At 42.7% G+C, this 26,919-nt stretch overlaps 1 protein-coding gene across 2 annotated transcripts in view; it reads right to left on the bottom strand.

Moving 5' to 3' along the window:
* Positions 1 to 2,875: 2,875 nt before the first annotated feature.
* Positions 2,876 to 26,919, bottom strand: part of LHFPL2 (LHFPL tetraspan subfamily member 2) — a 127,015-nt gene continuing 102,971 nt past the window's right edge. The window contains exons 1-3 of one of the 2 annotated variants that reach the window (XM_084304949.1): positions 17,463 to 17,490; positions 16,481 to 17,259; positions 2,876 to 3,659 (exon numbers count right to left, since the gene is read on the bottom strand). In XM_084304949.1, the coding sequence (XP_084161075.1) occupies positions 3,403 to 3,659; positions 16,481 to 16,910 (687 nt within the window). In that variant the 5' untranslated portion in view covers positions 16,911 to 17,259; positions 17,463 to 17,490 and the 3' untranslated portion in view covers positions 2,876 to 3,402. Of the gene's footprint in view, positions 3,660 to 16,480; positions 17,260 to 17,462; positions 17,491 to 26,919 lie in introns of those variants that run through there. The other variant, XM_084304948.1, reaches the window with a different exon arrangement.

Below are 26,919 nucleotides of genomic sequence, written 5' to 3'. Positions count from 1 at the left end.
TGGGAAAGTCCCTTTCCAAATATCTTGTTTAAAAGCAAAAACTATGAAAAAAGACATTCCTGTTATTGCACATCTCACACAAATTTGTGTATATATATATATATTTAAATATGCTACAATTAAAAAAAAAAAAAAAAGTATGGCACTTTACAGAATATAAGTTTAAAAAGTTGATCAAACCACAGATGTTTGAAGAATTCTTCAATACCACAAAAAAAATTAAACTGAAGAAATTGGCACACAGGTTTTAAAGAATCCACAGCAAAGTCTTCTAGATCCTATGCAGTGCATATACTTTAACAAGCAGTTACACTCCGCAGTCCCCCTCATGAAATTTATTTAGCTTTAAGCTGAATAATCTTTTTTTGTTTTTTTTTGGGTGGTGATGGGGCTGGCTGGGGGAAACATCTTTGAAAGCTGCTGCTGAGGTGACATTCGGGAACAACTTTAAACAGCTGTCAAATTTAATGAGTGCACCCTACATCTGATAAACTCATCCAGAGAAAAGCTGCAATATATACCACCTTATCACTTGCTAGAAAAACAGAACCCTGAGAAAAGAAATTCTATTTTTTTTTCCTGTATTTCTTCCCAGCCTGTCTTCTATCTGTGCTATGTAATAAACATAAATATCTGTGCAAGTTAGTTGATCATGCTGCTGCACACCAGGGTGATAGCATACCAGAAACAAGCAGAAAAGCTGTTTTTTCTTGGTTACGAATGCAAACAAAAGCAAAACATGCCACTGAAAATAATTCCTTTGTGTTTTAAAACCCCAATATTAAAAATTTTAAGCCTGCTGTAGATCATAGCAGAGCTTGGCTAGTAATGTATAGTAAGGTTGTTCATGATTTACATCTAAAGCAAAGCAGTATATGCCCTTCATACCTTTTGGAAAAACTGACCTTATCCTGGATAATCAAGTGTTGAAGCCAAAGCAGCATTTTCCTCAATAATATAGTTTCAAGACTTGGCAGTGGCAACATTGACATTGGATTGCTACCCACCTAAGACAGGCTAAAACCGTAAATCTAATTTGTAATTCATTTTTCACCAACTTACAGGCTACTCTTATTCTTACTAGCCCCTCTTTTCCCATTACACCGTCCACAAAAGCACAACTGAGCTAATGCCCCAGCTGCAGTAGTGTGCACTCCAGTAGAGGGCTCAAGAGGAACACCGGAAGGCTGCGTTGTACCAGCCAGCAGCTGTGCTAGGCTTCAAGTACAAGTAACATGCATGCCCTTCACAGGGTACGTTTGTGTGTCTAGGAAAAAAAAACACGAAAAGCACAAGTGTGGACAGGGCAATATGGCTGTGGGTGTTTTTTATTTGTCCTCGGACACCGGTTTTCACTAGTAGTTTTGATATGTTAAACTAAATCTTGCTTTGTGCAGCTAGTTGGCATGAATAGTTTAGTTGCAGACAATAACTTTGTTGTTTTGTTGGTGGTGTTATGTTTTTAAAATGAAATATTAAGAATAAAATTACCCGTTTTAAAATCTAGACTATGGTGGAAGTGGGCTGCAGCAACAGGTGCATGCAAGAGGAGGCTAGATTAAAACAATCCCTTTTTAATATTGCCAGAAGTTAATCCTGGTTTTTGACCAGTGGCTCAGCAGTCACCTCTGCATCCATCTGGCATGTGGCTTGAACACGCACTGGGCACTGATGTGCCCTGGCTGGGCACTGAGGAGCTGAGCCTGCTTTGCTGCACAGGTCAGCCAGGCCTAGGCAGCATCTGGGGGGCACAGCAGGCACTGAAGGGGTGCTCCAACACTGGGACTGCTCGTGCTCGCTTGTTAGCTCATGGCTAGCCCTGTGCTTGCTGTAGTGGCTGCTGAAAGAGACTTGTATTTTGTGTCACCGGGGAGGAGCAGTGTATGGAAATTAGTCTTCTACCTGCAGAGTAACAATTTTTAATATCTATAAATAGCTAATGGCACACTTTGATAGACTGACCCGGCGATAAACCTGAATCTCTGCTCACATTCTACAGTGAAGTGATAGAGAGCATCGCTATTACTGGATGATGTGAAACATTACTACTAAGTAAGATGAAGAATCTAAAATTCACTTAAATTTCATGAGAATTACTTCTCACATGAATTCTTCCCAATGCTCATATGCCACAGTTGCATCATTCCTTTTTTTTTTCAATACCTTTAAGATTTGTTTTTATAAGTAGTTCTAGTAAGTGATGGGGACACCACAAGTAATGCAACCAACTGCCTTTGAGAAAGGAATGTCATTTGTGGCAAGGTCTGTTTTATTTCTGCTGATTTAGTTGGAAAAGGTTCCATACTACATGTGGTTTAAAAAATGGGAAAAGATCTTCCCAGCCATTTAGAATTTGGCATGACTTCCTGAAAAATTTAGATTTCTTAAGGACTCAGTTGGCTCTGGGACATGAGACATACTGATCTGTAGACTAGGAATGAAGTTTCACTGGCAAGAGCAAGAATAATACCGTTGAAGTCCAACATTTGATCTACGTTTGTAGAAGAGTCTTAAGCCCCATCCCAGCTGTTGGCATTCACAAGATAATGCTAAGCTGTGCTGTGGGGAATTATCATCTGCTTGGGATTTCAGGGATTTCAAATAAAAGCAGAGTCGCTGTAAAAATACTTTACTGAACATACGGTAAAATGGTATTTCTAACACTTATCAGAGTCAAGTGAAAGCCAGTGTAACAACAGCTTCTGTGCATAGTCTAAACCAAAATAATTTACCTGCTAAACAACAAGGGGCATGCATATTGTGTTGTTAGTTTCAAGCTGAAGAAAGGGATTCAACTTTAACTGCTTAAAGATTAGTGTAAACTGTCATGTCAGCTTTGCTCTCTCCATCATCTTAACACTTCCAAGAAGGCACTGTACTTTCAGGAAGTTCAATATCAAAAAGCACCTCAGTGAAAAATATGGTACCAAACCAGGTGGTGGTGAAATAGTCACAGATGAGGGGAGCCCTTGGAAACAAAGCCCAATTAAAATAGGCTTCTCCTCTGTATACGAAAAAATGTGCTGGCTTTCATTATTTTAAATCCAGATTCTTCAAAGTGACCAAGGCGGGCAAGGCAATCCGATCTATCAGAATTTGTCAGTCTTAACAATATCCCCAATGTATACATGATTCCTCACATCCCCAATCTGATTAGTATATTCCACAATGTCCTGATAACATAATGAAACTAAAAAATTCGCAAGTATTTACATTCTGCTTTCTTAGAATCCTTTATTTGATCCTCATTGCCCAGCAAAGAAGAAAGATCATTTCAGTAGTTCAGGGCTGGACTGCATGGGGCTCAATCACACAAACGGTGGAAACTGGTAAGTAGATCTCCTTATCCAGTCAATTATACTGAAAATTAATAACCAGGCACTGGTATTTTCTCCACTGGAGTTAAAGGAGGCAGATAAGGTTTTTTCCTTCTTCTATTTCTTCTTGCACTTTGTCACTGGATGTAGCAATTTCAGCTTGCGCCGAGAAGACCGCACAGACGAACGTCAGAACAGTGCCACCAATAGCAGTGTAGAAAGCCCAGCCCAAGGAGCAGTCTCCTAGTTTGTAAGCAGAAGCGTAATGTCCACAATAGCTTATTGCTTTCTGGCATCCCCAACCTGCAGGGTAAAGTATCAAGCCTAAGATAAGGAAGAGGCCTAGAAACAGAAACAGAAAGAAAAGACAGAAGATTAACAAAAGATAAGTTTAACACCAAATGAAACACACGTACAAACAGTTATGACTACTACTAACTGGGGGAAGACAGCTCTTTCATCCACCTTTCCTATTTGTACTTCCTTTACTAATTGTACTAATGCTAAATTGCTGTAGCACTTTGCAGCATTTTATTGAAATCTGGAACTATCCTACATTAAATGGATATATATGGATATACATATGATAATGACCTTGTTGTTAATTTTACTCTATGTATTCCTTCCCCGTCATTTGTTTTCACACATTACTGTTAGGTGTACAGAGCTTGCAAACATTTGAGCATCTCTATATACTGTTATACTTCCATACTTCAAATACGTACAAATGTTTGCATCCACTTAACAAATTTTTATTTAGCTTTATTTAGTCATTCATAAATGTTTGTCCTTTTCCTCTGGATTTGTCCTGTTTATTTTCTTATCTGGAAAAATCAGTCTCATAGAAATCTCCTTACATGTCCACATTAGGACGATGTAGAAAAATCATCCAGCAATTTCAATAAGCTTCTTCTGCAATGAAGAGACTCTGGAGTCAGCCACTAATGAACGGATGTAAGTATCCACTGCCAGTGTGTAGGTAACACTGGGCTCTTCTAAAGAGGTGATCGGCTGCTGCACTTACACAGGAACTTACACAGGAAAGAAAGTTTCTAGCAATGGAGAAGCGAAAGTCTCAGCTCCTGATCGTAATAAACCACTTGAACTTATTTATTGCACTTCTGGCTGGAATTAAAAAGCTCAGAGGAGATGTTTTGCTCATCTGATTGTCTCTCTTATTGATAGTTTTCTCTGAGGACCAATCTTTACCTAAGCAGTGAAGGGCTTCATTAGGAAATGAAAAGGTCATATTAGAGTCCCTATACACATGATGCATCTTTGTACAAAGGTTAGAGCTTTAATCAAAATGCCTAGTATGCTAGAGGTTGTCGTGCTTTCATGCAAACTCTGCTAAAAATCACAGCGAGTTAAAAGCTAATCTCCTTCCTACAAGGTACATAGCTAAACATCAAGGCAACGCATAGGTATTTACATTTGCTTTCTACTGTTTTCTTTCAACTTTTACTCAGAAGAACAGGAAGAATTACACAAAGCAGTTTTTGCATAAAGACAACCAATTCATCCAGAAAATGAATACAGCCTTCCAAATCACGTAAGTATTACACCTTATCTATTTGTCCTGCACTGTAAAGCCCTTTATTCAGCCTGGCATCTTGAGTATGATAGCAAGCAAAGGTATTATCACCATCTATAAGTGAGCTGAAAGTTGTGCTTTTTATTTGTGGCACTGGTTCATTCCTAGATTTCATCTTATACCAGACTTTTTACTGGCTGATGAAACAGAAAAGTCTTCTTGTTTTCTGTACTAAGAGATTACCAAGAACAATTGTTAAGACTTGTTCCCATCTTCTATGCAGCTAGAACAGCCCATTCTGCAGTACATTAGATTCCCTTAATTGTTTGTTTAAAGAAATTCAGCCAAATTAAAAATAATAATTCCTAAGAAAAGCTGAGTCCTTGCTAGTAAGCATAGAATATACACAAAATGCAAAAACATCATCCAACTGTGTGAAATTAATGTCTGTAAATGCCAGACATTTCACAGAAGTCATTAATCCAGTATTTTTCTAGTGATGATAGAACAACATCGGCATGAATGAACTAAATGCCACTAGTTTTGAGGGCAGCAAAATCTTCTAGTGAATGATACCCATTCTCTTTGAAGGGATTTCATCACTGTTTACATTTGAGAACCAGCGACAGATTTTGTGCAGTGTTTCCTGTCTGATTGGCCTAACTACATTAAGTGTAAAGCATTGCTTTATCTTGGACGGACCTGGATAAGCTGTGCTTTCATCCTGCTGAGCCCAGCAGCCGTTTCAGACTAAACACCCGCAGTTCCTCTCCTCAATTCATCACTAGTTTCCTGTTCAGCGTAACCAGCATGACTAAACAATGTATTTTTCTGACTGTACATTATTAATATGTTCCAGTTGCCATTTTCTCTAATGATCACAAGCCCTTTGTTAGTTAAAAATCACCAGCACTGAATTACAAAACCAGGCCTGAAATGCCACTGTAGCTGCTGCTGCCAAGGAAGCTTTTGACGTTCACCACCCCATCACTAACAAACCTGGAGGTCCTGCGTTTAACTACAAACTAGCTTCCGGCTGAGTCACGGCAGGACTGAGAAGTTACATCCACCTCTTTTAACCAAAAATAGAGTGCTGAATGACCCCTGAAAGCTACTGTTTCACGAGATGTATTGCCCTGGTTGAGAAGCCACTACCCAAAACTCAGCCACCACCAAAAGGCTGCAGAACTGCTGTCAAGTGTAGTCATCAGTACGTTACTGAATTCAGACCTTTTTTTTTTTCTTTTTTTTTTTTTTTTAGAGTACAGAAAATTCCTAAAGAAATGTTGAATGCAGCCCACAATTGGATAAACTACAGCCACTTTCTCAGTCAAAAAGATCTGGAGAAAATTTAACTGTGACCATGGCCACAGCCCAGATTTTCACCTCTTTGTCCCCATCCCCTCCAGGTAGCTAACTTGTGAATCACATGTTGGCCTACGGTAATAAAGGGGAAAAAAAAAAAAAAAAAAAAAAGTTTTCACCACTGAACCTCCTATCTACTCAATTTCAGTGCAGACACAGAGCTTCTGAGAACACACCTCTTCTCACTATCACTAATATTTTACATCATTCGTAATTTCAGTAATCCCTGGTTCCTACTTGTTAGGGAAAGCTGATAATGATTATCCAATTAAGCCAGTTCAGCACACCCACAACAGAAATGGCACTCCTTGACACCGACTATCAGCGAGCAGAGAGGCATGGACACCTCATCCTGTAACCAGCTCAAAGCTCCAAAGTGCAGCGGCGGAGCTGTGCAGGGTTCAAAGGTACCCTCCTGACTCTCCCTCCCCGTGGAGGCTGCCCAGAAAGGGAGGTTCGAGTAAAGGACGAGGAGGAACTTTGTCTGCTGCTTCCCAGTGACTACAGAAGGGATGGTCACATGCTGCAGAGCTCGTCTCAGCGGTTCCTGCAGCTTAAGCAGAACAGATGGAAGATTCTTAATCACCCAGCCCCAGAGCAAACCATGGTCTATGGCAGAAGTCAGCTCTTCACTGTCCAACCACCTGTAGCCAGAGCAGTAACTTCAGAGGCCAGAAGAAAACTGCTCTGTGCTTCTGGAATCACAGACACAGAATGGAGGAAAGGGAAAATGCCCACGTGGAGAGAACAAGGTCAGATGTATCAGTGGTAGCAAGGGCAGGATGTTCCTTGGAAAGCTAAGCTCTGCTTTACACATGAGAAATGGTTAAATGCAATGTGAATAGTTCAGTCTCTGCGTGCTCTCACCTCTATCCCAAGGGTTGCTGCACAACCATTTTAAGCAGCATGCAAAACCCACAGGGGTGTTTCTGTGGCTAATGCCATAGCCTTGATCTACATCTCACACACATGCAAGCAGCTGCAGTTGAGCAAAAAACAATTACAGGATAGCATCTGGCCAGACCGGTAAATTTTCAGCACTGATTTCTCATGCTAGTGTCCACAGGGCTCAGCCTGGCCAGGTCCCTTACAGCTCCGCTTAATTGTCTGAGTCTCTGCCTTTCCGTAGCCTGCTGCTCAGTCCCTGGGGCTCACCTGCCTGCATCTCTCCTATTTTTGTTACTTATTCACATTCCTGCAGAGCTTGGCAGCTCTGCTCATAGTTTCTGCCTCCAATAGCTGACAATATCCTTTTCACACAATGCATGCAGAGACAGGGAGCAAGGAACAAGCGAGATGACCCTGAGCAGCACACTGGCAACTGTTTCATCACGGCCATAGCCTCCCTTGAAACAAGAGAGAGGGAAAATGAAGATTAACTGGTTTCCAGTCATTTTTGGACAGCACAGGGCAGTGTAGGGGTACTTGGTTTTGTTTTCTGAAGCGCCCACAGGAGGATGGTGCAGGAGGGCATGGAGCCAGGAGCAAGTAAATGAAAGGTGGCAGCGTTTGTCCTGGAGCTAACCAGGGGCTGGAACAGGAGCCAAGTGGCTCGTCCTTGGCCTCCATTCATAATCACAGTGCACAGGGACACAAGACCACTTCCTAGCACAATCTCCTGATTCACGTAAAAGAATTTGCTCTCTGGATCAATTAACTCTTACAAGTCTTGAATTTGACTGTCACTCCTATGCTTGATACGTTTAAATATTCCTTCTGTATTTAATCCACATGTTGCAGCTTTATAAGCCGTTTAATGCTGTAAGTCAAGATTAAAGCACTTAAATTTTCATTAGTCATAGAAGTACAAAGCTCATTTCTGTGTTGTATAACCATGTCAGCATAATCTAATGAAGCAACAATTATCTCCTGTCGACAGTTTGCCTTAAGACGGATCTGGCAGGAGGACAGTAAATTATAATGATAATGATTTCATAATAAATCATTTTTTGCTTTTGTCCCAGTGTATCTGAACAGAAGCCAATCTTCAAGGCAGAATCAAGAGCAGAGAACAATTTTTTTTCCTTTCTGAAATAAAGTTTTCTGCAAGGAATACTTTCAGCTCCTGCCACTTAACATACAATAAATTAATTTTAATTCACAGCCAATCTACCTGTGAGTTACCGCTGCTTGTTTCTTCTGCTGGGAGGAACAAATTCATTCTGAAAACATGACACGAGGCTATTTTCCACTGCACTTCTAGGCAGACTTGCAGAGCTCAAGCATGCTCTGTTGAAGACTTCACCCCCTCTCTCTTAGCACAGCTGCGTTGCAGTGGGTGCAGCATTACTTACATTTTACTTCTTGTTAGTTGTTGCCAGCTCTACTATGCCTTTACTCTTAGGATTCCTTAAAACAGAGGTCTGAATCTAGGCTACGCAATGCAGTCAGGTGCTTATGAAAAACAGCAGAAGCCTTATTTAAAAAATCTTTTTATCCAGATAACTCATCTAAAACATCTTGTTATAAGTCTGTCAGCAGAGAACATCTTCCCATGTTTCACTGGAGGGAATTTGCCCCCACAATGTTATGTTATCAATTCCAAGTCACCTGCCTTCAAAAAGAAGCCTTAAGAAATAGAAAATTTAAATTGGATTTAGATTTTGTTAGGATTATTAGTCTGTTCCTGGTTACAACCTGGACAACCAGTTAAACACTAGCCCTTCTATGTTACAATTAAATAAAAGCAGCTTCCTCCTCCTAAACCACCTGAGTAAAACCACTTCTCATACTGAGAAATACCAGTATGAACATGACAGAGTGCGTTGCTGTGAGGAAAAGTTTCTGAAGACAGTTCAGTAATGATCTTCTGATATGAAAATCTGTTGGTTTTTTTGTTATTTTTTTTTTTTCTTTTTTCCCCTTCCTAAGAGCCTAGAACTGCAGCAAGCAATTGTTTCTGCTGGTTTTTACACTCTGCTGTACTGTTGCTGGGCTAACATCACTGGACACCAACAAACTGGTCAGTCGTGATGGGCATGTGTGTGTCACGCCGCATGCTGGGGGTGAGAGCTGCGCAAACGCTTTCTCATTCCATCCCTGGGATCAGCCCTCAAGAAAGGGGTTACGCAGACAGATGCCTGTTTAGATAAGTGGAGGCATGCTATTTAGTTTTGACAGTCTCCCGTGCAGCTGCTGTTGTGCCACATTAAACAACAGTGTATACTAACAAAGCCAATTTCCATTGCAAATCTTGAAACTATCTTCTCATTTCCTAGCAAAATGAAAAAAAAAAAAAAAAAAAGTTTTAAATGCTGCTGAAGAAACAGGAAATTAAGCAGCTGTGATCAATGAGGTGGCAGTGCAACAGGCCCCCACAGCGCAGGCACAACCCAGCAACAACATTATTTCAGCAGAGGAGGAGAAGGGTGAAGGCAGGGAACAATTAGCCTTGTTCAACACCACACAGGCAGTGTGGGCAGCAACTCTGCTTGTTCTCCTCCTCTGTACAACCACAGCAAATTATCGCTTTGGTGCAAGGGCTTGCCACCATCTAGGACAAATAAACCTGCCTTTATAAAATCGGGGCAGTACACTACCTTAACCCAAAGAGGCTTGTGCAGATGCAAGCAACTTCAGTGACAGCCACCACACAACAGACACCTTCATGATCACAAACGTTTTGGCAATCAGCTCTTAATCTGATCAAAGTCAGTGGGGTGGGCTCAGGGGAGCAGGTAGTGCCTGCAAGCTGCAGCCAGTGGGGCCCATGCCCTGTCCCCAACCTGCCACCCTCGGTCTCCCTGGATGGGGGCCAGCAGCCCCGAGAGCAAGTGGCTGGCAGCTTGCTCTTTTTCATGCAAAAAGCAAGGGGAGAAGCTCTGTGAGGTGTGCAAACAGGAACCTGAGCACGCGGTAGACGATGTGCAAGACAGGAGGTAGAGGGGAAGGCTACGGGTGAGATGCTGAGGCTCTTATGACTATTATGTATATTTTGCTACCCACAGGAAAAGCCAAAAAGAAGTCAGTTTATAAAGCCTTGATGTGGGTTGCTTTGGCAGAATGACAGCATATGGGGGATTCCTGTATGGGGTTTGGGGTGGCTTTGTTTTAATATTCTTTTTCCAATAATGGTATAACATTACTGCTTGGTATTCTCTCTAACAAAGTGCAGCTTGTACACTCCTGCTTTCAGGAGAAGAGGGGGACAAATTGCATCTCATTGTGTTTGTGATGACCCCACCCGTCACCCAAAAAAACCCTGCTCCCAGCAACTCGCCCAGAACCCCCTGTTCAGCTCCATCCTCGTGTGGGGCAAGCACAGAGGCGCAGCCACCAGGGCATCACGAGTCTTCAATCTGAGACAGCCAATAACAGGTTTGAAGCTACCACATGATAACTAAACTGTGGATGGTTAAATTCGGGAGGTTCCTTAGCTAGGAAAGGAAATACCAGGCAATGTCAAATGTTCCGTCCACGAAAAGCGAAGGAAAAGACCCAGCACGTTTCACAGCTCTTGCTGTAACCTCTTCCACCACTGTCCAACTGGCTGCTGCCAGTGCCCTCAAAAACATGAATCAGTTGTGCTGAATCAGCAGAAAGGGAAAGAAAAACACCTCGTGACCACGGCTCTGTAAAGGAGGCCGAAGCAACAATTTGCCTTGGTTTAAACAAAGAGGTGAAAGGGCTCCGAGACATTTTTTCATTCCGTTCCATTTCCTCGGTACTGACCCCGCAGTGCAAGCAGACCGCCCTCACCCCTCTGCCCGCCAAGGCCGAGCTGCTTTCATCTTTATTTTTCCTGTGTTCAAATGAAAGCACCGCCTCTGTTGCATTTGGATATTCTCCTGCAGGGTTTGCTGCCTACATACAACAGCAGCAGCAGCCTTGGCTCTGATGCCTGGAAGGAAATACCCACCACAAGGGGATCCCTCCTCTGTTTCCCTCCCTGCCCCTCGGGGGGCAGCCAGCTCTCTCCCAGGGCAGCAGGATGCAAGGGAGATGCAAAGGCGTTCCCAGCATCCTGCCAGCACCACTACAGGTAACAGACCTTTGTGCACACACGTGCCCCAGTGAAGCATTTCTCAGGGAGTCACATGAGGGCCTCACACTGAGCACCATTTGATGGAAGGGATGTATCTTTGCTAAAAACTCCAGCTGCCTCACTTTATCTGTGAAGACCTGAGCATTTAGTCTGCTGAGTGTCTGCTCATCCCTGTGAGCCCACTTTGGTAGCACGGGAGATGAGCTGACCTCCAAATCTAACCAAACACTGACATCTTCACTTTATTTCTTTAAAGTTACTAATACCGTCCCTCAGGCCCAACAGCAATTTAGCACTTGAACTCATTTTCCTTCCCTGGCATACTCCCTCTTGCTCCAACATAGCAGTCCCTTTAGCTTGAACTTTCAGCAGCCAAGCGTGTATTAGATGTCACGCTGGCATTTGGCCATGTAGGTTACAGGAAGCACTATACCGCAGACAGCAAGAGTGGTTCAGACCGTCAGGATTTCCATTAGAAATACCCTTCTTCCCCAACCTCCCTCCCCCGCCCCTTTTTCTTTCTTCCCACCCCAAGCATTCAGAGCTCTGGCATCAGAATAGAAAAATCCTAAGCCGAATCCAAGAGGAAATATGCTTTTGAAAAATGCATGCTCTGCACTTCAGAAAGACAAACAAGAAGTTCCCTTGCCATTGAGGACAAAACTGCTCTTGCTCTGCTTTGCTACTGCCCAGCAAGCCACAGCCTCTTGTCACCCGCAGGCAGCCACGTGAGTGCACACAGTGCTTTCCTTGCTCGCCAGCTTGGCCCCTTCTCTGACACAGCATCGCTTCTTGACAACATGCAGTTGAATATCCTAAACTTCTCTGCCACTACCACAAGTCTTCACATCACACTTGCCCCCACTGCAGCTTGCTCTCCTCCTGCTCCACCTCTGAGGGATGTCCTGGCTGCCCTCCCGCTTCCTCCCCACAACTCCCAGTGGCCTCCTCAGCTCCTGCAGCCAGGGGCAATCAGTCCCACACACACACCACAAATTCCCCGGAGCCCCCCGGCCACCCCCCAGCTGGATCCCCCCCACCAGCAGCTCCCGATCCTCTTTGCCTTCAGATGGTTCCCATCAGGCTCTGCTTGGGTCATCTTCCCCATCAGGCACCCGCCCACATGGAAACGATGACCAATACGTGCAGCATGCTGAACTCTTTCTTAGTGCATGAGATGTAAAGATGCAGCTGGCTTCAAAGCAGGTTTTGCATCTTGGTGTTAGAAAACTGTCCAGAAACCTCCTTGCATTTGAGAGTACAGCTCCTGCAGCTGAACTACTGCCCAGATTCTGCATTAGCATCTAAGAGGGACCCACAAGGGAACACAACCAGTAACAGGAGAAGGGATGAGCTTAAATATGAGTTAAAAATAATAGAGCATAGAAAGGAGAGAAGAATGAACAGAGGAGAGCTGAGAACAGAAAGCGCACTCACTGGGAAGAGGCTTCAGTGTTTGGGCCTGAGCAGGACAGGTGCCAGGGGAAGCCAGCCTCATACAACAAGGCGGGAGAACCAGAGGAAAAGCTGGACAGCAATACAAGGCGTGAAGTATGAAGGCAACCTCCACACAGGGTGAGGAGAGAAGAACACTGAAGTGGGATGCTGACACAGTCTCATGCAGGAAGAAGCTTTGTCACCTCCCCAGCCATGCTGCAGGAGGAACCACCGGCGGGCGATAGAGGGAATCCCAAACTTGCAGCATTTGGGCCCCAGAAGAGGAAGTGTGAGGAAGGGACAAAGGGAACTCATCCCTGCCAGCTCTCTGCCTCAAGACTGGGGGGCTGGTGACGTGCAGGGTGAGCCGTGGGGACAGCCCCATGGGTGAAGCCGGCTCCAGGCACCGCATGGCCTCACGGGCTCTTCCAACGGAGGTGCCAGAAGGCGAGGAAAGGTTTTTTATATCAGCAGCATAAACAACGTTGTGTTTGGCTGGCTTGGGCTGCATCCTATGCTACTCCCACCCTGCTTATCTTTCAGTTATATTACTTAGCACAGGGAAGTAACAAAGCCCAAACAAAGCTTGTAAACATACATAATCATTGTACATTTGTACCACAGTGTATCAGTAGAGGATCTCCAATTAGTTACTTCATAAAACTAGGTGTTTACTCTGACAATCTGCTTTGAATTGGTTCTTATCAACTACTGCATATTAACACGCTGCCTCTTCTAGCCCCTAATTCATTGATTGTAAAAATAGAATACTTTCCCCCAAAAGACATTTGAATGAAAGTCTCCATGGACTCCTTGCTGCTGGGTAGTAATTATCTATTTAATTACCTGGCTCCCTTCTCTGCACTCTATTGCAGGGAAAAGATTCTTTTCCAGATGAAACAACCTGCAAACATTTCCAAAACCAGGATCGCTGATTACTATTTCTACACGTCCAGAGTGAAAGGTGTGTAGAAAGATGTGCAGCCTGAAAACAATTGATACAAGGTTGTGCTCTATTACAAAGGAATTACAGGATTTCAAACAGCAGCCATGTTTTCTTCCTTTATAACCTTGCATTTATAATTTTCTGTAACAACAACAAAAACCCTCTGTGGGCCAGATATGTACATGGCTCCTTCCCACTGACCTAAATGAGAGTTTGCGCATTTGTCCAAGGGCCGTAGCAGAAAAGATGTGGCTTTCTGTTCTATAATTTCATTGTAGGCATCATCCAGGTCACAACCAATGTTGCTAGACAGAAAAGATATATCCGGTGTCTGTTTTTGTGTTTTCATGATGAATTCCAGGAATAAATTAACTTGGTGTATGTTTTTAATTATATTAAATATCCACAGCAAAGATATAGAGATTTTAAATGCGATTAAGTCTGCAAGATCCTGAGTTCCTGTAGATGACTCTACTGTGGGTGCATCTTGTCTTTGAAAATGAGATGTTTGACATACTTAGAGATATTGGGTTGATACACACTGATAAACAAAACGATTGTGTGAATTCTTTTCCTACTCTTATTTAAAAAAATAAATACATTACTCACATTTGAAAGAATGATCTTAAGTCTAAAACAATCAGGCAGGGCTGTATCAAGTTGTTCTCTGGCCAGGGCATTAGTCTAGATATCATAATCCTCATATGGATTAACCATGCCGACAGCTATCCTTCTTACAACATGCTTAAGTGTTTTCCAAAACTCAGGGACTGAGAAAGTTGAAATTAACAGCTGTGATAAGTCATAAGAAAAATACTTTCAACTAAGTAAGCAGATGCTGTAATGCTACTGGCACAAAAGTAGCAGTGGACCCAATAAAATTAATCTTGAGAAAACGAGTTGCTAGCCACAAGACGCCTGGCTGCAAATATTGGCAGGCGTATTTCTCATAGCAACAGTTTCAGTAATGCGACCTTTCAATTACCCAGTTTCATGCTGTGTCATTTATCTGAATTATAAGAAGGGAAGTGCTTCTATTCTCAGTGCAGCTCAAACAGGACTTCTCTATCCTCTAAAATATAAGAAATGTTTTGTCTACCATATTGTTCAATGGTTCCCTTTACAGGCACAGCTGGTCTGATAATAAAATCTAAAACGTTTTCTCACAAATAGATGGTCTCCAGAACAGCTCGCTACGATAAGAATCTACTTGCTGTTAGCTTTCATGTCAGACCACAGTCTCCTTGAGATGGCATCAGAACCATAAGTCTGGTTATCTTTTCAACAGACCCAAGTACGATGAGCCAAGATTTACTCAATGCCACTAACTGATCTCTCTCACACAAATACACCTCCAACAGAAAAGAAGTAATGTAATCTCTTGAAGAACAGGTTTCATGGATTATTTCTGAAGTACAGGGTAAGAAAGCAAGGAGCTAAAACCTTCTACTGGCTATAATTCACACTACAAAGACATTTGTTTGTCTCAAGGGTGACAAACACCCATCTGACAAATTCTGTAACCCAGGAACAATTGCATCAAGACATGTAATTTTTACTTAAAGGACATCCACCTGCTAATTCTCTGCCATCACCTGAGCAGCATGAGCCAAGAAAGGGATCTAACTCTAGCCCCACAGCACAAACGTTAGGTTACGGGTAACACCAAACAACCTGTACGCTTTCACACCGCAGCTGCATGAAGCTGAGGACGGCAAGAGCCAATGCCACAGTGCTTTAGGATCCAGCATTGGCCATGGTGCATAAAGATGGCTTCAGCCCTCGGGCAGCCCAGAGGGAGCAGCCACCTCGCACAGGCCCGAACGCCCAGCCCTGCCCCACCTGCCCAGGCACACCAACATGGAGGCCATGTTCTGCACCGGTACAGGTGCAAACCTGGACTCCTTATTCCAACAAACAAGACCAAACTCCTGGTTCTTGTCTACCGAAAACAAGTCATTTCAATTCAGAAAGTGGTTAAGAGCACCAACAAGAGGGGAGGCGGAGGTGGCTTTGCTCACTCCCACCTTCCCCACGGGTCTCTGGGGGCAGTCAGTATCAGCAGGGGACCCCTCTTCTCCCTCTGACCACCCCACACACTTGCTGTGCCATGTGGGCACCCACACACAGGACAGGCCTCCCACTGCTCACAGAGAGTGTGGAAAGCCAAGTGCTGGTCTGGCTGGGCCTTTCCAGCTTCAGTTCATGCTATGGTCGCTTAATCCCTGTCAGTCCAACAGAAACACGATATATCTAGAACCAGTACACCTTTTCAGGCAAAGTACAATGCGGACAGGGAAAAGAAAAGCTCGCTGGGCTCCATAATTGCTGCTGAGCAAATAGGCTGGCCAAAGGAAGGGTTTATTGTCAGGTATGACTTGTCAAAGATCATGTCCTTGAGGGAAGCAGCTTAGCATGAAATCCCGGAGAACAGGGTGTGTGACTGCAGGCTGCCACCTCCGGGGTGGTGGTATTTGCTCTCACCACAGACGTGAAGAGCCTGGAAAAGCCTTGGGTCTATGGAAAAGTTACTAAAGAAGCAAGAGGGAGATGGACTGCCTTAACATGAGAATTAACTTTGCTCTCTGCTGGTAACAAAGGAGAGAAGTTTTTGTTACCGAAAGAAATTCATGCAGAGGGAAAACACAGAACAGCAAACAAAAGAAACACTGGTCAGTTCATTTTGGCACACAACAGGCTGCAATCCTGCTGCCAATGTCAATGTATTACATGCTGTGTAGCTATAAATTTCAGCTGTGTTTGAATAAACACCAGCATATAGAATCGCTTTGGGTCTGTCTAATGAGATCTCCTTGTAGGGACTACAGAATTGGTATGTTTCTCCAGCTGAGTGGCACAAAAATTAAAATTGTTAGTTGCTCTCAAAACACACGTACCTGCAATCCCTTGTAGCAGTCCACAGACATTAAAAATACTTTTCTTCATAATACTCTGCACACACATAGTAAAAACAGACACAAATGCCACTGCGCAGAGGATCAGGATTCCCATAGCTAGGAAAATAGCGGTCGCCTGCCAGAACCCACTGGCAATCTCATTGAAGTTTTCGGCGTAAGGACCACAAAGTGTGTCTCGTCTAGAAAGCTGCATGTGGGAGATTCGTGTGCAGCGCCCATAGATGCCCAGTGTTGGATGGTAGGGCTCCTGTGATCCTCCTGTTCTGTTGTCCATGTCCTCAGAGCTTAGTGGCTTGGCTTTGCCGATCAGCCAGTCCGCACTCATGAAAGCAATGAGCTCTGCAAAAGCCACGACAATACTCAGAAGAGTCCATAGCATCGACCGACACGTTACAATGACATGACACATATTGGTGTCCAGTGCTTGTGATCAGTGCAGTTGGCAGTCTTAAATCCAGGCACGAAGGGGAAAAAATTAAATTAAAGCAGAGAAAAGGTACCCTAAGGAAATCACTGTTGCGGCTCTGCTTGCTCTTTCAGTTCTCTCACACCAGCCAAGATGAAATTTCTCAGGAGAAAAAGTGAACTGCTCAAAGTTTTGCTAGCAGTGTGGTCATTTGTTCTCGCCGTTTAGTTCCTCCTTTTTTCTTTCTCAGACGCTGAAGTACACTTTTCTCTCTTACTGTTCATACTGGCACATGACGCTCCGGGCTGGCAGGGCAGGCTGCAGGGACTGCCCACTGTTTGACATCACACACCTACAAGAGAGAGAGACCACATCATCAGAGAGAAAAAACCTTCGTCTCCACCCCCACACATCCCAGCAACAAGCTGGAATCTTGTGCGGGTCCAAACCGACTCACTGAAGCTCTCACAAGGGCCCGTCACACACAGCCTGCTGGAAACCTCCCCGTTTCATCCCAGGGGGGTGATAAATATCCCGCAGCCCGGCTGTACGTACACTACTATCTGCTCGGTCCCGTCCCACCGTGGCTCTGTGTCTGCAAGCGAGGTCTCCGCAGTCGAACTGTCCCACCCACTCCCCTCAGCACGCCCACATCATCTTCCTCTGCTTGAAATTACCAAGGTTGCTGGCAGCGACCCAGCAGAGCTCTCGTACGTGTTTAAGCGGTTTTGCAGCCGCGTAGCTGGGCTGAACGGCTGCCCTGCCCTGCTGGGGGTCTGGGCAGGAGGCACGGGGCGCACTGCGGGGAGCCCCTCGGGGACAGCCCCTGCCTGCTGGGATGAGGTGGTAACATAGGGACAGAGCCCGGACCTGAGGGAGGGTGTTGCAGAACTGGTGCACCGTGAGGTCCTCCTGCTTTAAAGCCAGGATTTTGCAGCAGTGAGCTGCCAGCAGGCCTGTCGCGTCTCATTGCGAATGGATGCTGAGACTGGCAGCCTCAGGGTGACTTGCACTACTGCTAATGTAAATCTGTGGAAAAATGTCCTGGTGACCTGGTTTGCCGGTCTGCTACAGGCTCCTTCGTGCCCTCCATCCACCCTTCCTGCAGCCCTCTGTGGGCTGGGACTACAGCAAGATATTCCCCAAGGGCCTTCCCTTTCTTCTGCCTTTGAACAGTAGCTGATGACATTCCCAGAGCTATACTTATCTTGGTACAAGAGGCAATCGGAGATCATTACACTTCTAACTCGGATCCAAATATCTTCCTTAAAATAACAGATGGATCAACACACATGCCTCTGTGCTTGAACTCAAAATGTGTCGCTTGGAAAAATGGGGAGAACAGGAAATGCACTCATGTTATCCCGTCAACGATGGGAGCACGGCACTTTCAAGTTTTACTCACACACACACAAAAAAGCATACCAGCATTCAACCAAAGGCAAAAAAGTGCCTCATTACTACACCTCTGCCAAATAGAAAGGGCTCAGCAAATAGCAGAAAAACAGACATTCTCTTCCTTTACGCTTTTTTTTTTTTTTTTTTTTTTTTTAGCTTTGTCAAAGAGCAAGGGAGTTGGTGTTCAATTTCTTAGGGGTTTTTGAGTTCAGTGGTTGAATCTTAGTCCCGCTGAATGCAAAACTAAAAAAAAATACACAATTTCAACAGATTCAGAATTTAATCCAGCCATTTTTACTCTGTTCTACACTAGGAGTAGTGATTTATACATAAGATCTTATCCACATTACTCTTTTTCTAGATCTGTTTCTAGATTCCTCTGGGCCTTGAGGATGTATGGAGCTAAGCTGCCACACCAACAACTGGATTTTGCCACCCTTAGTTCACTGTTACCACACTGCCTGTTTTTCTGATGGATGCTCCTGCTTCTTCCTGGTATTCTACATAGTGCTTAGAATACCGGGCACAATCTACAGCTTTCAGCCTCTCTATTGCTGCTAGCCAACTAGAGAAAGACATCAGAAAGCACCAAAAAGAGTGCACATCTGGCAATCAGACAAATAATTTCATAGGCTTTATTAGGTTAATTATGAAAACTTACTAAATTACATGTTAAGAAAAGGCAAAACATACTTAGTTGTGCTTTAGCTGTGCTGTGATAATAGCTCTGCTCACTTTACGTTTTTTCCCTGGAAAATCTGGGAAAATCATGAAGTTTTCAAGCAACCTGACACACAGATGACTCGAATACACCCTTTGTAATAACAGAGAACTGAAGTGTCAGCCTGCCAAAAAAAAGTTAATTCTCTCAGTATTTCCACTTTAAATAACAACTGGAATGTAAGAAAAGCATACATTCTTCTGATGTCAGCAGCACAATTAAAGAGAATTTAATAAAAAACATCTTTATTTTTAAGAAAAGTTCCAAAAAGCCCTAGAATCTGTATTTTTGTGCAAGCATTGCTCCTGTGTTAAATCCTCATCTTTCTAATTAAATCTGCTTTAATCAAGGTGCAAAGGACAGCAGCAGAACACCTATCACAGCTCTTACAACTCACCCTGTACCCACATAAAATAATAAAATACAGTTTATTGAATGTAGAGGAGAACAAAGTTCATGTGTATTTAAGTATGTACATAGAAACTTAATATGAACACAGGAAGTCATAAAGACATGTTTCTGATAGCAAACGTTGGATGCATGGTTAGAACCAGGAGGAAGAGTTCACACCATTACATTCTTTTCCATTTGAAATGCAAGCTCAAAAATACATTGTGGTAGCATTTTAAAACAAAGTACCTCCAGAAAAGTCACTGCATGAGTAGAACTGCCTGGTAAAAATGGTATGGAAACAGTGCCAAATCTCTGGACTTCACTGGAACTCAAACTTCCCAGTTCTGCTGTGTAGCAAAACTTCAAAGCATGTGAAAGTTAGTAAGTGTCACCAATAATGACAGTTCAACAGCACATACTTAGCTTTCAAATGAAACATTCAGAACTCAGCTTTTCCTAAGTAACTACCACTTTATTCTGGTATGAAAAGCATCTCCAGAGACACCCATGATTATTCACAGGAGAGCACCTGCATAAATTAGTTCTTGCACTAGCGATAATCTTGAGCGTGACTGCCAGTCCTGTACACCTCCTTTTATAAGGAAGAGGACAAAAACATGCAAGGAATACAGTGCACAGGTCAGAGGAGGGGCAGGGGGCATTTCTAACTCGTGAGACTTGGCAGAGAAAGGTTGCAGATGAAGCACTGGAAATAATTCACAGTTCAGTCATGCTTGTGGAGTCAACCTTTTCCTTCCTACATGCACCACCTTGACTTTCCAAATGAATTAACCCATATCTTCAATGACTCCAACAAAATGCATGCACCGTACACCAAACTCTCTCCAGCTACACACTGCATTAAATAGCTGTGCTTTGTGAAGCTGCCCTCCAGCATGCTGCTCACCCCTTTTTCTCCCATTTTTGCTTCACAGAAGTTCAAGCTAGTCTACTTTCAGGCTGAAAACTGGCTGTTTATTCCTCCTCTCAATTTCCCAGACCTTGACGAGTTTTTTCCATGATAGAACTGCATGTTCTTCACAGCACGCCACTCAACATCCACTTCTGAGCGACTGTCAAAATATTTGTTTTGACAGCCCATATTCAAAATATACAATGGTTGTTTAACCCCACTGGTATAAACTCACTCAAATCAATACTCGTTGAGGAAGCAGACTCCTTGTTTTAGGATCACCCCTTACTCTTTTGGGCGTGCCCCTGTTTTTACGGCCATGTTCTTCATCTGTGGGGGTGAGTTATTTAGTGCAGTGTGTAGCTGGGTTGGGTTGGGTCCCAACAGTCACCCCACCCCACCACCAGCTCCTCAGTTAGCCACTAGAGCTCTTGGATGCACCACAGAAGCTCTCTGAGTTAAACATGCATTGGTTTTTTTGTGTGTTTTGTTTTGTTTTGTTTGTTTGTTTGTTTGCTTGTTTTTTTGAGGGGAAAGGTGTTTTAAAATGTGGTTCATTTCAGCCAACCAGTTCATACTGTACCCTTCCAAAACCACTAAGGCAGCAGCAAACTGATGCTGCAGCAGGAACAAGGGGCAAAAGGACCTACAGATGGTTTTCAATGCTGATGTTAACATATCTGGAAACTTCACCCCTTCACCATCAGTCTCATTTACCCTGTGTTCCCTCAACCATGCTCATGGTCAATCTTGGCATTTAGTGAAGTTTAACAGTTAAAAGATGTTAGATCCTGACAGCATCCAATGAAGATAAAACTGAGTTCCTGAATGAAGGGGAGAAAAAAAAAAAAAAAAAAAAAAAGAAAGAAAAAGAAAACGTGTATTTTGGTTCCTTGAGTCTAACGAACAACTCTGACAGCCAGATATTATGCCTCAAGTTATACTTCCACATATGTCACTAAGAATATTTATCTGTTGCCTTTTACTACAGAACATTGCTATATGTTAAGGAAATAAATAACATCTAATTTTCTGAACTAGATAAAGAAACACACTTGCCTCCATTTTGCTCACACTGCCAAAACCAAGAAGTCAGAAGCTGATCCAAATTATAATATTTGAGTAAAAATTTTGATCTCAGAGATGTTGAGCTAGAGGGAGAGTTTTGCTCTGGCATACCATACAGATAGGAAGGAACAGCTGCAAAGTTCAAATCTGAGTCAATCACATACATACCACTGCTGTTTATTTTAAAAAAGGTGTCCTACAAGCAAGGCACAAGACTTGCAAGTACCTTCCAGAACAATGTAATGGACAGTGCTCAAAGCTTCCCTTATGGTTTTGTCTGGTGGGGGCTCATACTAAACCCTACAACTCAGTTTTCACCCTTCCCAGCTTGGCTCTGTCAGCTCAAGAGTGAGAATAAATCATCTTTAGATAAGTGGCTTTTGGCCTGGCTTAAACAAACAACTGAATGGAAGGCCACACAGATTGCTGAAACGGCCCCAGTTTGTAAAATAAATCCAGGCACAATTAGATCTTTTCTTCTAAAGGTTGCTATAGTCCAAAATACAAGTATGCAGAGGAGTTTCTAGACCTTGTTTACAAAACACAAGCTTGAGCATCTCATAACCCAAAATGTGCAAGTCCTGGAAGCCTGGATTCTGCTTCCTCTGATCATTGTTCGTTAGCACTTACAAACACTATGAGAATGCTTTGAACTACAAGAGTGGAAGTAGCTCCTATTTATATTGATTTTGCAAACTTGGTATTTAAAACAAACAGAGAGAGGCTCACACACTAAGGCGCAATCACTTCTGACTGTCTCCCCAGTCAGGTCAATGTGAGCTGGCACTGCATGCAGCTCCCATCCTTAGGTGTTGCTGGATAAGCACAGGGTCAAATGAAGGCTCACCCTGTCCAGCAGGGCGAGGCAGCCCTCAAACCACAGAGCCAGAAGGGACAACACTTCAGGAAGGAATGTGGGATGAGCATTAGGGATTATTCATTTTCCGGGTGAGTGGTACATTGCACCATGCTTTATTGTCCCAGGGACTGAAAATAAAAAAAAAAAAAAAAAAAAAAAAGAGGACAGAATAATCCACTGAGAGATAGTAGCTACAGAGTGAGAAGGAGGAAGAAAGGGAAGGAGGAAGAAAGCAAGAGAAAGAACAGTTGTCATGTGAACCAGTCCCAATGCCACTTCTCCTTCTACTTAGTCCCCTTGCAGGACCTGTGTTCCTGCAGGAGGAGTTGCCCAGGAGGAAAGGTCAAGCTCCTGCCATCTTCTGCATCTTCAAGCAGGCAACCAGACACTGAGCAGTGTTTCTCAAGAGATAGCACCAGGAACACCAACTCACATTGCTAAAGGGCCCTACGTACATTTATAAGTGACCTGCAAGCATAAGAGGAGGTACATTCATCTCAAAAGAGAATAGGGATGAGCATTAGTTCTTAAGGAAAGACAAGATGTCACAAAAGTTATGAGTAAGTTCTCTCTGCATGCCATGAGGAGCTCCGCTGTCACCAGTTTGTGGTAAGCAATGCATACTCACCACGGGAAACACCTGGGTCAAGAAGAAAGGGAACTTAGATACTTCAGTGTGTCATTGTTTTGCTTTGTTTTTTAAATGCAACAGATTGAGTCATCAAAATATTCAGTCAGATAACAGAACAGGAGCAGGTGCTTTAAAACTTAAGTGGTTGCACAACTTCAGTCAAACAGCAGAAAATAAGCAAAGGATTCCCTCCCCCTCCATCCGGCTTCATATTTTCATCAAATTATTTCCTACTAGAATAACACTCCTTAGGAGGAACAGAACTTTTTACCTGAAGAACAGAAAGCGAATCTTTGACTAGTCTTTGCTTGCAAATTAAAGAGAGCAAACATTTCCATATCATAAATATTTAACTGTTATAAGCCTGCACAAGCATATTAATGAGTGCATTATTGTGACAGATTGTTGAAAATGTGCCATATTCTGCTCATAGACAGACATGTTCCACTAGTAACAGACGGAATGCTGACAATACATCATGTCTCGATCCTGTTGGCATGATGTAAGATGTGAAATATAACAAATATTTTGAAAAATAGTTCAAACTCACTAGGTATCACAGTCAAGTCCATGTTTCCTTGTCTTTCCTTTGAATTACGTCTTGTTTATTCCACTCTTTTTCTATGAAAGACAGAGCTTGTAGATATGAAATCTGTAACTGAACTGCCTACCCCTCACGTGCCAAAAAGTCCAAATTCTATGTGTCAACAAGTTTAAAAAAAAACACTAACAATGACGGCTGTTCTCATGAGACAGTGTGAGATAGTTATTCCTTGCCACCTTGCAGGTAGGTTTCTTCCTATCACGCTGCAGAAAATGCCATCTAATTACAGGCGGATTTGTTTCTCAAATATATCACTGTAAAAGAAATGAGTATGAAACACTTCCAACTTCAAAAAAAAAAAAAAATCAGTTGAAATGCACTATTCTCTTTCTGACCTCATTAAAAGCTGTGGCAAAACTCCCACTGACTTTAATGGGGCCAATACATCGCTGAAAAATCACTAGAAGAATGAGAGTTTCCAAATTTTCATACCAGCTGCAGGGGAGATTTAAACACAGGACTCATTTCCCTCTTTTCTCATCCAGACAAAACTTTGCATGCTGCCCCCCAACTGAGAGTAGATCAAATAACTTGGATTTCCAACATCTCCCCTGAACTGCAAATTCTCAAGCAGGAGATTTGTTCCATCGCTCTGTATTTATTGATTTACAAAATTCCTTAAACCTACAGCCATTACATTATGTTTTGAAAACTTACTCAAGATCTTTTGTAATTCCAAAATTTATTAAAACTTATGAGGTAAAGAAAAGCTAATGTGTAGTACTTCCATTGTTGGTATCTCAAGAGAAAATTACACATCACATAAAAAATCATCACTAAGGGAGCAATCTTGGCTAGAATTACTGATAGCCTAACTGCTCAGGAATTCACCAACTGGGAGTGGAATTGTGAGTTTCCTTTCTTACTTTCCTCACTAGGTCACTGAAGTCTCAATACGCAAGATCCTCATCTGAAGCCCCCTTTCTTGGTCACCTGCAATGTTACATCCATCAAGCAGAGCCAAATATTCACTGTGGTATAATCACTTCTTGCAGCAACTCCTAAGTACAGCTTCTAAGGAGTTATTGTGTGTGGGGTGGGGGGAAGAAGGAACAATTAGGAGGAAGATGGGAAGTCATAAGGAAAATACTGCTAATTTTTGGTACCAAATAAAACCTTGCTGTTTTTGTACTAAGGGATTTTACCTTAAAAGGAAGCTAGGCTTTTGCTGTCCAAATAGTTAATAATTTGTACATGAGCTACAGCATCAGCCCAAAAAAACTTGGAATCCGTGCTTGTTGTAAAAAGCAATTCACTCCCATGAGTTCACTGTGACAGAATTGGAACTACTCTTCATAATTTATGAATATTGTATTAAGATATTTATTATAGAAATATATTGGCTATTGTTTAATAAGAGGCTGGTGAGAAAAACAGGCAGGAAAGGAAAGAATGACTTGATTATGCCATTTCTCAGCAAACTCTGGAGAACTGCTTATTAAAAAGACAATACTTAGGACAGGAAAAACCTCGTGAACACAGTAGATCAAAGACACGAGGACTGTGTAGGAAGGAACAGTCTTTCAAACTGAAGGGAAGAGAAGTTGTTTTGGACAAACAAGCTGAAGAAAAAGCCACCTATTGAAGGTGTCTGCTGAAGTTAGGCCAGCATGGGACACAATACTGGGCCCCCAATTTGCTTTTAGGCAAAGCAGATGCCCCTGCAAACAGCCTTGTTTCCTTACACAAAGCAAACACCACTATAATTAATTCTCAAAAGGAAGCTGGTGCTGTGAACACCGTGGTGAACACTTAGCAGAATGACTGCAATAGTCAAATATCTGCAGCTTGAGGACTGTACCTGAGGAACTGGAAGGATTCTGTGACTCAGGTTGTTCCAGTGTTACTCACAGCTTATGCTTGCAAACAATCCTCCATCTCAGTCCCTCCAGAAAGTCACATTACAGGTGTGGTCTGCTCTCCAGTGTCATGGTGTGCAGGGTTTCCACAGCGTGGAGCGGCCACACCTTCATCAGCGCCAGACCCACCCTGGATCAAGGTGATGCAGCTCAGCAAACTGAGGCATGAGTTACTGCTGGTTACTGCCAGGAGAAGGCACATCTATGACTCATCTGCCACAATTCAAAAATGCTTTCATTCAGTTTCATCTTCATTCAAACTGAAAATGAAGCATCCTTCAAAAATATTCAATATAGACGAGCAGTTCAGCACACTAATATGCAGAAAACGAAACACGTGCCAGAAACATCCTTCTGGAGCAAAACATTGAATTTTGACTGTGCACGAGCTGAGGAGAACCACTAGTGACTCAGGAGAAGTGAAAGGGGTCACGGTGGATCAGAGCCGCCATGTCCCCACACACACCTTTGTGTGTAGACATATGAATATCTGGACATCATATACAACAATAAACATGAAAAGGTTCATGAAGATTATTTTATCCAGTCTGGAAAAAAGGCAGTGTACTCAGAGAAATACACAGATATGATATCTCTGCAAACATCTACTGAACATGAGCTTTAACCAATGTTAATGACTAACTATTTAACCACAGCCAAGAGAGAATAGATGTAAGATGTTTCTGATACTGCATATTTCATAAATTAATAATTAAAGGAATGAAATGTTCAGTTCACTTTAAAATGGAGGCTCAGTGCAAAGAGCTTGGAAAAATCTAGACTAGTAATTCATATTCTGGAAAACTCATTTTAGACCAAGGAACTGGAAGAATCTGATGACTTATTTTAGTGACTGGATTCAATTTTAAAGCCAAGATTAGGCATACTTCTAAAAGCTGAGCCATGTACAATTCTGGCTTGCTTTGTGCATTATGAGTTGTTAGACTGGGGAATCATAATAATATTTTTCTGTCCTTTAAATGTATACAACTGTGAAAATAACTTTTAAAAGCTGAAAAGTGCTGGAGGAAAAAAACATCTGCATCCTTCTCAACTGCACTTCTTTGAAAATGCTCCACCATCTCTCTGATGATGTTCTGTACACTACAACTGAAGCTGTGCATGGATATGCACATGTGTAAGGCAGGGCTATACCTTCTTGCTATCTAAATACATAGAAAAAAATGAAAGGAAAAGGGCATCACTGCCATCACAGTTTTCCAATTATACAACTAAGTGTGTAGAAACACCGTGAACTAAACCTGAATGCAGCTATTGCAAATCCTGACCCTTTTGGATTTTGGTGTACTCCTCAGCATCATGTGTTGTGCCAACAGCTCTTCTTGTACCTCAAACAGAATCCTCAACTATTCCATCTGGAATCTGCAGCCTGGACTTGCTTTCTGGTGTTCCTCATTCTCCACTAATTACAACAAATGACAAGCGATACCAAATGAAAAGATCGTGTCTCCAGAAGTAGCTTCAATCCACCTCATCACTGAGATATAGTTTTGTTATTAACCTGATTTTTTTTCCTACCATACTCACTGTAGAAACAATTCCTAT

The sequence above is a fragment of the Netta rufina genome (genome assembly GCF_964035555.1).
Source record: "Netta rufina genome assembly, chromosome: Z".
NCBI classification, from domain to species: Eukaryota; Metazoa; Chordata; class Aves; order Anseriformes; family Anatidae; genus Netta; species Netta rufina.
Note: the sequence above shows the minus strand (reverse complement) of the source record. Positions and strands in the feature narration are given on the sequence as shown.